General features: G+C 41.8%; 2 protein-coding genes across 5 annotated transcripts in view; both read right to left on the reverse strand.

Moving 5' to 3' along the window:
- Nucleotides 1-163: 163 nt before the first annotated feature.
- On the reverse strand, nucleotides 164-5,214 carry LOC118812729 (MANSC domain-containing protein 4-like). The gene is made up of 3 exons (XM_036577837.1): nucleotides 4,995-5,214; nucleotides 2,066-2,200; nucleotides 164-1,854 (listed from the first exon to the last, which is right to left on the reverse strand). Exons 1-3 carry the CDS (start codon nucleotides 5,212-5,214, stop codon nucleotides 380-382), a joined length of 1,830 nt encoding a protein of 609 aa, XP_036433730.1. The 3' UTR covers nucleotides 164-379.
- Nucleotides 5,215-8,706: 3,492 nt separating this feature from the next.
- Nucleotides 8,707-17,407, reverse strand: part of LOC118811873 (transcriptional enhancer factor TEF-3-like) — a 39,188-nt gene continuing 30,487 nt past the window's right edge. For all 4 annotated transcript variants that reach the window (XM_036576428.1, XM_036576427.1, XM_036576429.1 and 1 more), the window contains 4 exons: nucleotides 17,180-17,353; nucleotides 13,812-13,952; nucleotides 13,322-13,474; nucleotides 8,707-9,791 (listed from right to left, as the gene is read on the reverse strand). In XM_036576428.1, the coding sequence (XP_036432321.1) occupies nucleotides 9,678-9,791; nucleotides 13,322-13,474; nucleotides 13,812-13,952; nucleotides 17,180-17,353 (582 nt within the window). In that variant the 3' untranslated portion in view covers nucleotides 8,707-9,677. The remainder of the gene's footprint in view (nucleotides 9,792-13,321; nucleotides 13,475-13,811; nucleotides 13,953-17,179; nucleotides 17,354-17,407) is intronic.

Raw genomic sequence — 17,407 nt, forward strand, 5'->3', positions numbered from 1 at the left:
TGGTTAATGACAATACTGCACCTTTATAAGAAATGATAGATATTGATCCTTAAATGTTATAACTGTATGGAGGAGGGGGTTATCCACTGAATCTGGTCATTTTCAGTCTGTTTTCCACAATACTGCCCTTAGCAAGTTCATTTGGAGCAGGATATTAGAGCATTCAGGTTTACACACATAGTTCCTTCTTAGTCTCACACATAATATATGGATTGCCAATTTCTTCATCCTTCTGTGGAACATAGCTATGATGATGATGATGCGAGGATACTTTCCGCACTTTTGTCAGAGTGAATTGTGACTGGGACATACAAAAGTTACATTTATTAGCAGCTCCTACAACAAAAAACACCTTCGAACCTTATGAGTTCTTCCAGTCTTACGAGCTCTCTCTCACAATGACGTACTTGATAAGTCTCATAGAGCCGCTCTTGCCTCTTAGAGTAGTCCGGTATCTCCCCTTCCTCCTCCTCCTACCCCTCCAGCTCACCGCCATAAGCACTGAACAGCAACAACCGAACGCTATGGTTGCGCAAGTTGCCAAGGCAACCAGGACAGTGTTAGCTGCTAAATGCCACACTGGTGTTAAGCCTCCGTCGCCTCCAGGCCGCGGGCTGTCACCTGTTGTAATGTTCCGGCTTATGTATCCTTTTGTGTCGTTGGGGTATGGCTGGCTGTCCTCCATGCTGGTAGGGGTGGTCAGTGAGGTGGTCACTGAAGCTGCTGGAGGTGAAGAAAGTGTAGTTGAGGTTGTGGAACCAGAAGAGGTTGTGGAATGCTCAGTGGTAGTTCCATTGGTGGAGGTATCCACTTGGCCATCTGTTGTTGGGGACTGAGTGTTACCTCCTTCTGCTACTGTAGGGTTTGAAGATATAGTGTTTGTAGGCTGAAGATAGGGCCAAGCTATGGTTGCCTGGCTTCCAGGCATCTGTGGTTGTGTAGTTGTTGTTTTCAGCGTAGTAAGAGGGGTCAGTGCTGAGGCTGCATTTGTAGAGTTTAGCTGGACTGTAGCAAGTGTACTGTGGACTGAGGTCTTATCTGTAGTGTTTTGTTGAGTACTGATGAGTGGGGTTGTTGTAGGTTTGCTGTTGAGTGTTGTACTGTTAGATGAACTCAGGGTAATGAAGGTGGTAGATGAGGTGTGACTGGCTGGAGATGCTGTTGTGGATGCCCATGCAGTTTGACTAGTGGTAGACGCCATTGTGGTTTGACTGGTTACAAATTCTTTTGTAGATGCCACCATGGTTTGACTGGTTGTAGGTGCTGTTGTGGATGCCAGTGTGGTTTCACCAGTTGTAGAGGCTGTCGTGGATGCCCATGTGGTGGTTGTAGGCTGGTATGTTGAGCCTGGTGTGGGCTGACTGGGGAATGATGAAACTGTTTTGGCAGTGGAAGGAGGCTGGGAAGGTAAAGTCAAGCTGTTCTGAGATGTGTAGAACACAGATGAAGGTCGCAATGTACTCTGTGGAGCTGTGGATGCCCATTTGGTGGAAGCAGTAGTAGTGGGATGTGGTGAATGATTGGCAATAACTTGAGTTGCACTGGGTTGAGTGGGGCTCCTTAGGGTGGATCTCTGAATGGAAGGGGCAGGAGGGATATTGTGGGTAGAATCAGTGGAGACAGGAGAAGTAGAGACAGGCACTTCAGATGTAGGTGAGATGGTAGATGTACTTGTGCTGGTGGCAGGAGTGGCAGGGTGAGTAGAGCTGCTCGGTACCATGTGAGGCCGGTTGAACTGACGCTTGTCAGAGGCGAAGGGTTCAGAGACATTGACCCTGGACGAGGCATGGTTAGGCAGCACTTGGAAGTTAGAGGTAAAGTGTTTCCCAAACACCAGCAGGTCAGGATCCACACCTGCAGAACACATCTGGAATCAGCTCATACAGTGAAAGTAAAGTTTCAAGCAAATGTGTTAAAATTACACACTGAGAGTCAAACATGTGGCTGTCCAATTCACCATTATTTAACATATGTAAAACATGATATAGGCCTTTGAAACTAGAGGTTTAATACAGTATTTTAAACGGTCAAAGGTATTTTGAGTGGCATATACTTGTTAGCCCACCTTTAGTAACATTATAGAGGATGACATTGCCTCTTTGGCGGAGGATGCAGCTTTCCAGTGTTGGGCAGTGGAGGTGAAAGCAGTTGGCACTGTCCTGAGTGGTGTTGTAATGATACACAGCCAGGTTACAGGAGACTGTAGGATGCAATGACAGGAAATGACAAACTGGGTAGGTGCTTTTGGTAGGACTACTATCAAGCTGACTATTCTTAGAGCTGAAAGAGTGCCATGCAGGTATCTGCTCTCTGAGCATGAGTTTAATATCTCACAGTAAGGCTTTAGGGTGAAATAGACCCTGGGTTGCTAATTTTAAAGATGAAACAGACTACAGGACAGCAGGAAAACATCTAGAGCACATATGTCAGGCTCTAGTCCTAGCAGGCCAAAACACTGCAGACTTCAGCACACTGTCTCATTAAACACACCTGATTCAGCTCATCGGCTAATTAGCAAGGCCTTCGTGAACTGAATTCGGAGCATTAGATGAGGGTAAACGCTGCAGCATTTTGGACCGGAAGGTCCCCAGTTTGACATGCCTGGTCTGGAGCATGCATTTAGTTTGAGAAAATGTTTTGTCATATGTATCTTTTGAAGTAGAGTTAAGTGCAGGATTGCTACACTGATGACACAGATCTAGCTGTGGCAGTTTAATCCCCAACACCCCAAGGCTCTGTATAAGGTCCTACACTTCAGGTCCTCCCTCCCATAACTACATACTACATTAGTTACTGAATAATTCATAGTAGCTACTGAATAATACATTTTTATTTCAAATAACTGAATAATAAATAATATTTATAAATAATGTTATATACATTGCACTGGGAGAAAACATGAAAACATTGCAACACATGGAGTTTTATAGTGGTAGTGTTAAAATGTAGGTAGTGCTGGTATAAAACCAACCTGGAAAGAAATTCAGGCAACATTGAATGTAATGGATTTGTGAACAGTTCACTACTGGTGGGTTATAACTGGACCACAGTTATACTACAGTTATACTACTACTACTACTCCTAATAATAATAATAATAATAATGCATTACTTCTGTATTTATCTACTTCCATATATAATGCTGCTCAAATCATTTCAAAGAGGGTTAAATGGCAAAAAAGATTGTGGAGAGATGTGAATTGTTTTCACAGCAGGGATTCTCGCCCCTCCCCTCCCCTCATCAGCTCAACACAGTCAACATTTCACACACAGAGAGCCAACAGTGTCCTAGTTAATCGATAATAGAGTTACAAAGAAAATATTTAAGATAATGTTAATTCTATTGATTAAAACTATCTGAGTTGATCTGCATTCTGCCAGCAGAGTGGCCACTAAAAGGCCTGCAGAAAGAGGCTGAGTGCAGTGGCGTAGTGCAAATTTCAGGGGCCCGTAGTGAGAGTGAGAGTCATGGCTCTGTATGGTTTTGGGTCTGGTACACAGGCTAAACTTACACAGGTAACCTGAAATCAAAACTGACCCTTTTTAGTTCATTTTGTTAGTTTAAGTCTGTGGCCATATTAAGCACAATTATTTATATCATTTAAATGACAGAATTCTTTTTTTCCCTGTAATTTTCCATCACAGTGTAATGACATTTTCCCTTTAAAATGTATCTGCCTTTAAACTGTCTTTTGATTCTTGATTACATCACTGTGCACCAATAAGCAGTCAAAACATTATTAATCAGTGATGTCATGTTTTACCTTCCCATCCCGTTTCTCATTTCTGGATGGAACATTTAAAAAACCAAATGAATTATTATACCTGAGGATGTATTGGTTTGCAAATATAGGGGTCAGTGACAGATCTCTGGTTTACAAAGGTTTTACTCTGTAGTATCTTTTGCAAGAGTAGTTGTTTATTACCAACAGCCCGTCTAACTGCAGACACGCTGCTCAGAGGTTAGATAGCAAACCGACTCTTATAGAATAACTAACACTTGACATTCATGCCAGCAGCCTCTGACTACTCTATTATGAATAAAAAAAAATCAACATTCACAATCTATTTTTATCCTCTGTTGGTTGAAAAACAGCCAAAATGGACCAATAAAAATGCTTAATAATCACCAAATGAGACTGACCGCTTACATCTAAATCCTGCTCCTCTGTATGTAAAAACAATTGCAGTGTAATATCTTCAGTCATATCTAAGTACACTGTTTATACTGCAGTATACTCTAATATAGATGTATTTCGACATACAGTGCTGTGCAAAAGTTTCAGTCTCCTGAGAAAATAAGGTTTAAGAAGCTTTTTATCTTGGCTGTAAATGTTTATTTGCTCAGACCAGCACTAACGTTAAAATAAATACAGATTTGAAAACTGCAGTGTTAATTTGTGTCTGATCAAGCTGAGCAGCACGGGTTATAAAAGAGCATGGAGTGGAGTTTCCCAGAGTTCTTAGCGGTTTTGTTGATCAGTTTGTTAGCTCTTTATCCGTCAGGTGTAGTTTTCACGTTATACACTGGATACGTTTGGATGCAGTTTTAAACTGTCTAAAGACTGAAGTGTAATATTAGTATGAAAGTTAAGAAATACAAAAAACTTTAGAAGCCAGAAAAGTGAATATAAGCAGTGCTGTAAAGGTAAACAGGCGAATTTGATGCTCTGTCGTCGCTTCTCTAACTTAAAAACACCTGTAACGCCAGTCTGAGTGCTGACTGCTCACACTGCGTTACACTTCAACGCTCACAAGTTTTCAACACAGTAAATAATTAAAACAAACGGGAAAAATATAGTTTTAAAACTTAATTTATTTGAGGCAGCGACTTTCCTCAAATGTTGTGAGTAAACAGACCCTAAGAGGTTGTTGTTCGAGGGTTCTTCAGTAAAGGGAACGGTTCTGTATTTGAGCTCTATGTAGAAGCGGTGTGAGTGTGAGGGCAGGTTAAGCTGTGAGCCGCTGCTGTGAGGCTCAGTGATGGTAACTCACAGTTGGCGGCGAGGCAGCAGGCGCGGCTGCACTGGAGCGCGCTCTCCTCCTGATAGAGCTGCAGCAGAGCGGCTCCTCTGCGCTCTGACTCCTCCACGGCGATGTAGAGCCCGGGAAAGCGGCGGATCCAGCAGTTCCTGTAGTAGCTGGTGGGGGAGCACACGGGGTCCGCTTGCTTAAGCCAACTGAACAGCCACAGCACGATCCATGCGATGGTCATCGTTTAGATGGAGCTCCGAGAAGGCGCGTCAGACCATGTTAGCGCGAGCGCGGCCGAGGCGCCGGGCTGTGTGCGTGCGTGTGTGTGTGTGTGTGTGTGAGCTACAGGCGGGGCAGGTGTGTGTGAAGGAATGGAGGGAGTAAGATGAGTCTAAATCTGCTCCCACACCCTCCTTCTACACCCGGGACATCAGGGAGCATCCCATAGAAACCCAGCATATACTGGAATGATGGTCTTCTGTAGTTGAGAGGAGGAAAAAAGGCTGAACAGCCATGTGAGGAACTTATTAGAGTCATTTTTCTGTAAATTTTTGTGTAACACTGTATTTGGAGTGGTCCTTTGTAGATGATTAATAAACTCTTAACAGGTTATCAGTAACACATCAACACCATATCAGTGAAGTAGCAGTAGTGACGCATCTGAATACACTGAAGTAAATATCTTGAAGATGTTCTGTAAACAAATTGCTTACATCAAGCAGATGTATTATTAATATGTTACTTCCATTTCGTAAAACCTAACCTTAACCAACCTTACCCAAAACCTAACCCTGGCCCTAATCCTAACCCTAACCTTAACCTCAACCCAGAACCTAACGCTAAACCTAACATGTCTTTGACATGTTACGGAGAGTCTGTTGAGTGTTTGTTTTATCTAAAAAGGACCAATTTAAGTGCACAATTTCTATTTATCTGCTGAGTTTAACATATTGGAAAAAAATGAATCATAAAATACTAAATGTGCCACAACTTTTGCACAGGCCACCTTTTATATCTCTTTTTTACCACTATATTAAATTCCACAAATAAACAGTAATAGTGCATTAATGCATTAAATTTTCAGATTTTTTTTGTCTGTAGAGTTTGTTTGTTTATTTATTTTCACTCAGAAAATCAACAAAACGTCATTTGTGTAGGGGTGCCTAAACTTTTGCATATTACTGCAGGTTCTACAAGTCTCTTGAGCTGCAGTGGAGGGCTGGACAATCATTCTTCCAAAAGATTTTGCCCCAGTTGGTGTTTTGTTGATAGTATTGGAGCACCACTGAACACATCTGTATAGTCTCTGGTGACTGTAGCACATCATATAGCATGTGATTTACATCATTCTCATCAAACCATTCAGATTAACCTGTTTATAGTATATTTGCCTTGGTGTGTTGTTAATGTCTTTAAGTTGGTTATGACACTGAAAGTGGCTTATATTGAGCACAGTTAAGCATGCACAGGTTTATTCGTTGTAAATATGTCAGATATGCACAACCACCTTCAAACCACTAGATGGCAATACTGCTATGTATCAGGTTCTGGCAAAAAGCAATGCAGAAGCTGAGAACATTCTTGGTCCTCAGAAAGCTTTTTCATTTAGTTCCGAAATGAGCAAACATGATCAGCTTGCTGTTGCTGCTCCGAGAGTAAAGACACTGAAAGGGCTTCGGGACCTTGAATTAAACCATTAGTTGGAATTGAGTGTAGGGCCTAAAAGAGAGAGAGAGAAAGAGAGAGAGCAGATAAATGCCTGGTTTCAGAGACTGAGGGCACTGCTGAAAAAAGAAAGAAAGAAAATGAACCAAGCTAGAAAGACGTACTGTACAGACAGAAAGCCGGTTTAAAGTTAAAGGAAGGAACTATTACAGAAGATGCCTTTAAACTACCCAGACAGCAGACAGTTCTGGGCTGATTCTGGCTTTTCTACACGAGTGTTGGTTAACTGCTGGGCAGATGTTAGGCATGTGGGCCAGAATAGGGCCAGATCCTGTACAACTTAATACAGTTTTGCCTCCTGTCCATGTTTGTGGACCAATTCTGCCTACAAAATGTTGTGGACCAACACTGTAATTGGGCCAGCCTTGGGCAAGATCAATTAGTTCTACTTACTTTACAGTGTGTGAGCAGATCTGGGCCGAGGACCCAGCTGTAGACGGGGCCAGAACAAACACAAGGATGTGGCCAACAAAGGGGCCAGACAAATTTTGCTAACTGGGTAGAACGTTTTCAGAACCTTGAATATGGTAATCAACAGCTAAAAGACTGTCTGTGGAAGAAGGATTGAGTGATAGAGCAGAGAAAAGAAGTGGAGAGCAGAAAAGGAAGACATGGAGAAGATAGTGGAGATGCTGTGTGGTGCTGTAGGTATTGCAGAGCGGCTGATGAGTTTACTCTTTCAACCAGATTGTTGTTTTTTTCTTGATCGGTAGACAGTAACTAGTGAAGCCATTTACCAGTTCTATTTTCTTAGTTACATGAACTCGACATTTGATGGATTTTTATTTTTCTGAATATTTCAGTTTCAAATGATAAAACTTTTTTCTTCTACTAAGTTTAATTGTGAGGAATTCAATGTTACGTTTACGTTAGTCTTACACATTAGTTACTAAATTCCCTTTTTGTGTTTAGTTTAGTGTGTTCTGTATCATTATTATACAAAGAGTGCATAGAAAAAGAGAGAGCCTAACAGTCTTCATTTCCTATGTTCTGCAAGTTAGTGAAGTTACTTAGTACTGAAAGTGTTTTTAACAGGTACTTTTGTATTTCAACTCAAGTTGTTTTTTGGAAAGATTTTTTGGAGAGAGAAAGAGAAAAAGAGAGAGGGACAAAAAGAGACAGAAAGAGTGAGAGATACAGAAAGAGAGAGATCTTTACCAAGTGTAAGTACTGCTGTGATGAATAGTCACAGTACTGTGAAAAACATGCTCTTTAAAGTAGAATGAAGAATGTCTGTTTGGCCACCAGAGATGCCCTTGGTGATTCACAGCGAGGTATTTAGTTTCAATCAGAGTTGGTTTAATGCAAAAGAATTCATCTCAGTCCTTGACAGCATTCAGGCCATATTTTTGCTTTGCATCTCTTGATTGTCTGATTCTCAGCAGGCTTTTTGCTCACTGCTGTGTTGTGACAGGACTCTTTGAGGACTGTACTAAAGAACTCTTCTATTGCATGTACAGTCAGTATTAAAAGTAGGCTGGAGCTGAAGTCCAGTGCATCATGGTTTATGGTTTATATCAGTGCGGACTGTCATCCAGGAAGACAAAATGATCCAATCTTGAATGTTTCATAGTTTGGTGTGTTGTTGATGTCTGCAAGCTGGTTGATACTGAAACTGGCAAATACTGAGCACAGTTAAGCATGTCCAAGTTTCATTTGTAGCCAAATAAATGAATTAATAGTAATACCAAGAGGCCAATTTAAAAAAATACCAAGATGGTAAACTTGCACTACCACTTTCAAACCACTAGAGGGCAACATTGCTCGGTATCAGGGACTGGCCAAAAGCGAAGTATCAACTGAGAACATTCAAAGTGCTACAAGTCTATAAACTGTACAGACTTTTTGTTATTTGCTGTTTCCCACTTCTGCAATGTAAAAATGAAAAAGAGTGGTCAATTCAAAGGCTGCCACACTCGCTTTATTTCATTTCTTTTATCAAGCTGTTATTTGGCAGATTCAGCCCCCTCATTGATAAACACAGAGTAAAATCAAACAAAGGATTCCATTGTCAAGTACTGATATGCACAGATCCATGTTTATTTCCCCACTTTTCTCTGTACAGACTCACATTGGCTGGTTCTGGCTTTCTTTGTGTCTCCTTCTGCAGATGTGAAGAATTTGGCTTCAAGTTAACTCAAGTATAGCACGCTTCTTTTCATCCAACATTAGAAATGATAAATAGTACATAACAAATTGGGTTCAAACAGTGTAAGTCAGTGTTTTCCAGCGCTGCTCCTGCACATCACCTGTGTTTCTGCTCTAAAACATCTGTTTCAGCTCATGAAGGACTATTGCTGATGGATTTGGCTGAAGTTGAGAAACACTGGTTCTGTCTCCTGCATTCACTCTTTTCAGTACACAGTTATGATGTTTTGTTTTATAGCTGGCTGAAATATAGTGAAATCAATATAATATAGCAACGGGACAAATATAACTTATGTTTCAGTGTAAAATACCCTTTTTTCTCCACCCTTGAGTCTGAAAATGTTGTCGTATAAATCTCTGGCCGCCAGGTGATCACCAGTCTTGGCGCTACCCATGCAACTGTGTAAAAAGACACTATAACAAACACTCTTGAGTAAAATTAGATTAAAGAGGAGGAAAAAAAAAACATCTTCATGCAAATGTCCTGCTATCACAGGTTCCGTTATACAAAAGAAAAACAGAGATCGCAAACGCCTGCCAGACACTGACATTCCTGATTGACATTCAGGCAATGACATTCCTGACATTCTACAACATTCAGGCTGTGGTTCCGATTCCGGAAGGTTCCAGTAGTGAAGCCTCTCCTGCTGGGGCCTCGGGACAGCAGTGCTGTGGAGCCATTCACCCCCTCATCGTCCCTGACCGGACCACTGGAGGCTATGACTGCAGTCAGTAGGGGGAGCTGTGGTGGTGGTTTTAGCTGTAGTAGTAGTAGTAGTAGAAGTAGTTGTAGTGGTAAAAGCAGGCTTGAGCCTGGGCTGGGCCTCACTGTCAGTCTTTGACCAGTCTGTAGATGTGATGCTGGGCGCCGTGCTCGCTGGTGGATACTTCAAATACATACGCCACACATAACAAAGTCTCCAGAGTGTCCCTGTTAGTAACAACCTGAGACAGACAGAGGTGGAGAAGAGAAGAGAAAGATGATCAGGTGATGTGAATCAGTCTGAATATCATGACATGGAATTCATTCTCCAGCACAGGTGGACAGAGTAGCCTAAACTGCAGTGGAAGTAGATAGGTGGGTACTATTCTTCTCTTATGAGGATCCTTTAAATCAGCATTTTGTAAGCCTGCTCGTGGTGGCCCACAATACTGCACATTTTCGAGTATTCCTTGACTCAACATGACTGTTTCAGCTCAACTGATCCCTGAGCCCACAATGAGCTCGCATCAGGTTAGGGTTGCCACCTATTCCTGGTGAAATTCCTGGACGCTTGATGTATTGCTCGATATTTTTTTTACTAATTTTCTGGGTTTTTTCCACCTGCTAGCTAGGTCTCCCCCAAAGCTGGGAAGGTGAAAGCTAATAAGGCTCCTCTGAGACATGCAACGTATATTTTCAAACTACGGCTAACACAACATCACTGGACAGCTCAACACAACTGCAACTAACAGACACTTGTATTGGCTCATATTGTGCTGAGTGATGGGGGAGAGGGAGGTCCAGCTTACCCACTCAGAGAGTGTGGCCAATTCAGCTTCTTGGATGGCTCACACAGATGGCTGTGACATATCCGGATCCCATCAAACTCGCAGTCTCCTGATGGTTGTGCCATTTAGAAGCGCTTTTTTGCTAAACTCAGTGGATGGGTGCCTATGCTCATAATCTAAGGTAGATGTTAGTTCAGCTACATATTCTAATCCTTTCAGTTATTGCGTGGCAATGCTGCTTATAATGCCTAAACATATCACCATCAGTGCACCTGTCCCTACAAACCAACCAACTGTCTTCCTTTTATCTATTTTTAAAATATTAAAAAAGAAGCAGTTTAAACCTCATAAGAAATAGCAACAGATGAAAATGTTAGAAATCCATGACATGTTGTGTCCAGGAATGGAATACATTTTTTGCTGGACAAAATCCAGGACAATCTAGGAAAACCCTCGATAGGTGGCAAACCTAAGTCAGATGTGTTGGGGCATAGCCTTGTTGAAACTGGGCAGTGCGGGGCAGTGTTGTGGAGCACAGCAAAGCAGTTCAGATTCTGTTGCAATGTAATGAAACTATGTAACTAAATGTAAATGATTAAAATGTAAAAGTAAAAAGGAGATTACTTTCCTCACAATTATGCTAAGAGTACACTGTTAGCATAAAGTGTTCTATGACTCATAACAATAGTGGAACCCTTATTGGAACTATATAGAACCATTTTAAAAAGGTTTTTAAAGAACCATATACAACTTTTTTTCCATGCAAAGAAGCATTTTTGCATTCAAGTATTTTCTGAGTTACTGCTTTTCCTAAAGAAGACCCCTTGAAGAAGAACTTACTTTTGTACATGTAACTGAGTGAATGTGACTAGCTACTACTCACCTCTGCTTGCTGTGAAAACTGCTTACAGCACATCACATGAACACATCTTCGAGCGGTGATGTGAGAAACCTTTTGTACGTGCCTGTGTGTGTGCATCTGTATTCATGTCACTCAAAGTCAATCTGGGCTAAATCACACCATTGAGAACATATTCAAGCTCATGAGTGAGTCCCCTTTGCCACTCATTGTGGGCTCAGTAGATCATTGTCTCAAAGTTGCAGCGAGTAGGCAGTGACCAGCACAGTGGATGCCAGTGTTCTACAACTGTTGTTAGGAACACACTGTTGCTGTGGCAATAGTCTCATTTCCATCCAGCTCAATACGCTCCTCTCTGCACGGCTGACTCAGGAAGCTAAATGCCACACTTAAGAGGTTAGTTATTGATGAGGTAAGAGAATTCCCCATGGGGCTACAATATTTGCCTCTTGCAGTATATTTATCTTTGCCTTAGCCTCCTTAAAAGAAAAGTCAAATGTTTTCTCTCTCTCTCAAACATATTTTAGTCATTTTTCTGATTAAAATTACACCCACATAAGCTTCCACCTGGCATAAAACTGCCTCTAGTTTAGGTTCAAAATGATCCTGCACTGCAAGCATGAAAACAGTTCCACAATGTCATGTCCTCAGGCTACTGTGAGGACTGTGAATGAGTATTTTAACATATTCAGTTAAAATGACGGTTGGTAAAGCAGTGTAAGCAGTGAGCTTACTCAAAAAAACAGTGAATATGGTTCCCTCTTCAAAAGCTAAAATTGCTCAATTGTTTTGGTGGATTTTTCTCAGTTCTTCCATTGAAATTAGTCATTGCTAATTCCCACCCACAGGCCACGACTCCCCTTATTGCATAGTGCACCTAGCCTGCCGGAGTCAGGGCTTCCTCTTTTCAAGCTTCTGACCGCAGAGGGCTGAGGCATCACTGGGATTCAAATTCATTATCTCTTGATGATCATTTAGACAGTTGCACCACTCAGGAATCACAAAGTTGTTTAAATTTCTGTGAAAGACTGAAAAGGTAGAGAGTTCTGTCTACACTTAGATAAAGAAGAGATGCCTGTGTAAATAAATTAATAAAGTACAGCAAATTTATTTTTTGTGTTATTAAATATTGTTTCTCTTCCTGTAGTTTCACAGTTTCAGAGTGGTCTGACTGTAACTGCTTGATTGCCAGGAGTTCGAGTTCGAATCCTGGCAGTGCCTCAGCCCTCTGCGGTCAGAAGTCTGAGAGGGGGAAGCCCTTGCTGGGGGCACTGTGAGATGGGTAGTTGTAGTCTGTGAGTGGGAAATGGCAATGACTAATTAAGCATGAGGAACTGAGAAAAAATAAAACAAAAAACGTAAGCAATTTCAGCTAATATAGAGGCAGCAACATTCACTTTATTCTGAATAGGCTCAATTTAAACTGTATTATGTATACTTAACTTAGATGTGCACTAAAATATAGGTTAGGAGAACTTTTAACCAAACCAGTGGCTCTTAAACCAGTCCTCAGGGCCTCAGTCCACATTTTTGCTCCAACCACACTAGCACACACTTTCTGAGTTTGGGGGGGGGGGCTCTGTGGACTGGTTTGAGAACCGCTGAACTAAATTAAGTGGAGGAAATTAAAAAAAAAAAAAACGCTATGCAGAAATTTCATGCTGTCCTTACTTTTAACTTTTTACAGTGTAGAAACACATCACTACCATAAACATTCAAAAAGTGTCACAGTCCTGGGCAAGTTATCAGATTACATGTGCTCTATTATTTATCAGTTCTTATCAAATGATATAAACAACTACATAACTGTTGGAGAACATAACAATGCTGCATTAGTGGTGCATTCCTCAAGGCACAACTGCTGTCTCATTCTATGTTTCATGAAACCACTGTAACGTATTTTTTGCAGCATATCTTAATTTAGAGCAGTTGTTCTCAAACCAGTCCTCAGTGCTCCCCAAACGGTCCACATGTTTGCTCCATCCCAGCTCCCAACATATAGGGATAGCAAAAATGGGTATACACAAAAATGTGGACCCTCTGGGGGGTCTGGTAGAAGCTTGTAGTTCAGAAAAAAACACCAGAAAGCTTTTGAAAAAGCTTTGAAAACACACACTTTGTTTACCTGTAGTATGGTGAAGTTCTCCAATACGCTGTTCATCATATATTTCTCTGGAAGATGTTTGAGTTTATGGATGAAGTTGATCATATATTCACACAGAGGTGACCTGTGGATTCTAAATACATATCGCCCATTCTCAAACCGTGCGTACTCCGTCTGTCGAGAGAGGAAAGAGAGAGATATTCCCCATCTTGGTAAACATAAGCAGAAAATACATTGAGTATACATGTCCGTATATATATGAGCCAATGCCTGGTAATGTAATTCCTGTGTGATTCATGTAAGTTTATAAACGCTGAAATAATAGGTGCTACAATCCATGAGCCTCAATGGTGCTGTTATGATGTGACAGAAAATTTGATAAAAGATTTCATTACTCTAATGTCTGGCTGCAGATATAGGTGCATCTCTGTTTAATCTCAATGCACTAAAGCCACTGGCAATATTGCGCTACATCTTTCTTTCTCCCCCGCCCCCCCCCGTCGGCTCTTACCTCCACTTTCTCCACTACCTGCTTGCCGAAGGAGCAGACTTTAGTGGAGGAGGTGATGATCATGTTATCGGAGCTTTCATACTGGCTTGAGACACCGTAGAAAAAACTACTGTCATCCTGGAGGTTCACGCTCAGGTCCGCCTGCATCAACACAAAGAAGTTTAATCATCATAGAGCTGCTGCAAGCCAATCCATACGCAGTATTGGCTTTATAGTCGATGCAACAGGTGCACAGTGTACATTCAGCCAGACAGCGTTGAAGCCAAAGGTGAACTAATGGTTGCGATCAAAAAACATCTGTCTCCAAGTTTGCGCAGCGATTCTTTTGAGAGATGAATTACACCACAATCAGACCAGCATAGAGAACAAGAACAGTTGCTGTCTGTAGGCAGTAACCTCGAATCACCCTAATCTCTCATAGATTTATACACTGTCAAGTCAGCCATCAGAATCTCCAGGCTTTATTACTTTATTGTCACTTAACAGATGCTTTTATCCAATGCGACTTAAAGGTATTACTTGGAATTACAGGGCTTTACAGTTCCCTCCAGTAGTCCAGTGCCCATGGAGCGATCTGGTTTTAAGTGCCTAACCCAAGGACACAACAGTATTGTTATATGGAGAGGCAGGGTCACTGATACCGCCTTCTTCCTTTAATGCTCAAATCCCACTCACGGACAGCAACCTTTCTCTTACCAGCATGGTGCCCTTAAGCTTGAGGCTTTTCTCAGCAAACGCCATCATGTCCCTATAGCGATAGTATGTCTTACCACCATGTTAGACGCCCAAGCTAAACAGCATCTGGCTTGGACCAGACCTTGTAAAGTCCAATCGCCTGCTTCAGCCTAGTACATGTTGATTTAGCTTAGGATACCAATCTGGCCTGCAACACACCACAGGACACCAACCAAGAAGACCTCAGATGATTTTGGCATAGTTAACCCAGTAAACTGCAGGGAAACCTGGGATATCTCCCTCATTTTATAACATAATTACAGTTACATTCAATTTACATTCTTTATCAACAGGTTCAAGTCTGCCCTTCTGACTTTTTATTTTTCCAAAGACAAAAATACGGCAAAAGTGAAAAGTTGATGTTTCTCTTACTGCAAAAAAAAAACAATAGTTTTTAACACATTAAAACAATAATAAAATATCTCCTCTTCAAATACAAATGTAGTATAGATTTTAAAGTAGAGATTTTATCTCTACTTTTGACAGAATTTCTTCACTTGAGGTACAATTAAGACTAAATTACAACTTGCTTTTGTCTTTCCTTGCAATGACTACAATTTACACAGATGGAACATCATATATACTGGTGTGATTTACTGCATATTCAGCAAGATGGCCATATTCTGTTAAATTTAAAGTTTCTGCAACATGGAAATCCAGCCACAATGTTAAAACAGTCACGGGGGAGGTGCACAGATGTTGGGCCGTGTTCTTGGAGGCTGTTTTGTCTGAACATTGGGCTTGAATGGTAATGGGGATTGATGAATGAGGTTTCATCCTGCAGCTCTGGGTTAGCAAAGCCATGTTCTCATCTTAGCCCTTATAAAGACGCGCACTCAAGGCAGGTTCACCTTTTCCCCTCTCACTCCCTGCCTCCTAATGCCCCATTATAACCCCCCTGCCACCTCTCTCCACCCCCCACACCTCTTCCATCTCTATCCCTCGCTCTCCATTATTCCCTTATTTATCTTCATTTCTCAGCTGAACCCGTGCTCCCCCGCTTTCTCTCTTTCTGCGAGGGAATTCATCCAATTACAATCAACATCCCACAACGTTCCAAATCGCATTACGTCGCCTAGCTCCCTGTGTAACAATTTAGCACGGCCATCTCAAATCCGATTCCACCGGCACTTCAAAAGCGTGAGGTGATCCGTTAGGACACACCCGCGGGGTGCAGTGCGAGACGGTGGCCATAGCCGGTGTGGAAATTTAATCTAGAATACCATAGCTTTGGAGTACCGCCAGGAGGCCTGTCAGCGTTGTCATGACGACCTCTGCCTCCGGACGCCCAAGTCATGACCCATATATGAGTTGGAACAAGGCTCGCTTGTGGTCAGATTCTTAGAGCAGGTTTTCTGGACAAAGCTCATAGGTAGAATTGATACTGGAATGATAATTTTTATTGTCCTTTTTAGTCTAAGACTAGGCTTTTAATCACTATTCCCACTAGGGGAGACCTCATATCAGGGTAGCAGCAGGAGATACTATGAAGAGCGACTCTCTGACAAACTCTTATGAGGTTATGAACTTTTTTGTACAGTCTTACAGCTCTCTATATGTGCATTCGTCACTGTCCAAAGAAAAATGGTAACTTTACAGGAGAAGGCAAAAACAACCTTTACTTTTAATGGAGGTTAATATAAAGAGATTTCATTCCAAGCAATTCTGGAGCATTTCTATTGGTCCATTCATCCTGAAATTTTCACAGAATGTCAAGGACAGCTGCTGAGTCTAGCTGCTGACTACATCAAATGATGTAGAAAAATAAAAATTGCAAAAAATGAAGATAATTGTTTTTTTTTTGGATGATGATACACACAGCTGGTTTCCCATTCACAGACTGGCAGAGAATAAATAGGATTTGAAACACTATTGCAATTTAGTCTAAGACTAGGTTTCATCTTGTAGACGTGAAAGAGCTATTAGTGCTTCATGATAATAACGTAATCTATTTATGATCTCACAGAGTTAGGACAGGTCCACTTGTGACCTCACCCCCAAAGGTCAACAGACAAGTGCTGAAACAATACTCAGCTTAACTATTTCTCACTTAGCCCCCTCCTCTATCTTTCGATCTATCTATCTCTGCAGTCTGGAAAGCTCTATAAATAGGTGGGTGCGTGTGGTGTGGGATGGTGTAACTGTGAGGGGGACAGGTGGCCAAGCTCATATTTCTGCACTGAAAGAGTAGATCCTGTCACTCTCCTCAGTCCAAGGCCCTGGAGATCTCTACCCTCCCTCTCTTTGTGCCCTCTGGACAAATCACTGGTCTGTCTGCTTAACCAGTGTAAAGCAAACACTTTCACACTAACGTGTAACCATTCCCAAATGAGCTCAGATGTACTCAGCACACACAGTATATGGTCACATGTCTACGTCTCAGAGGATGTCAGAGCACATGGCTATTGCTGGTGATCAAGGAGTTCATTAAGTTCACCTCATGGATTTGACTCATGTCTGATACATCGCTCCTTCCTTTCCACATTCTGCAAGTCTGATAACCTGATAATCTGCACAATCACAATCTAGACCAGCAGAGCTGAGGACCAGCTTCCTCTTCAGTCTAAACGTATCAGTAGCCTTGGCGCTTAGGGGTGAATCATTGGCACATTAATGTTTTTGATGGATCTCACCCAGAACTTGACGAGAAAGAAAGCGTTAGGCGGCCCTTTCTCAAACAGCTCCTTCAGCCCTCCTTTCTTCTCAGGGAACTTGTCGTAGATCTGCCGGATGTCCACAGCTTCCAAATAAGGGTCAGAGTATGTTGGGTTTGACTGACCGATGTGCACAAACAAGTGCTTGTTGAACTGCACAAGACAGAACAGACATAAGAAAGTGAAGGAAAGGTGACCATATTTGAA

This window comes from Colossoma macropomum, unplaced genomic scaffold (genome assembly GCF_904425465.1).
Source record: "Colossoma macropomum unplaced genomic scaffold, Colossoma_macropomum, whole genome shotgun sequence".
In the NCBI taxonomy this organism is placed as follows: Eukaryota; Metazoa; Chordata; class Actinopteri; order Characiformes; family Serrasalmidae; genus Colossoma; species Colossoma macropomum.

Excerpts from the sequence above, each read along its gene's own strand:
- LOC118812729 (XM_036577837.1), bottom strand. The coding sequence starts at position 5,214 with ATGACCATCGCATGGATCGTGCTGTGGCTGTTCAGTTGGCTTAAGCAA. Across the intron at positions 2,201-4,994 it reads CTGCTGCCTCGCCGCCAACT|TCTCCTGTAACCTGGCTGTG; the intron begins GTGAGTTACCAT and ends TGCATCCTACAG. Across the intron at positions 1,855-2,065 it reads CCTCTATAATGTTACTAAAG|GTGTGGATCCTGACCTGCTG; the intron begins GTGGGCTAACAA and ends TGTGTTCTGCAG.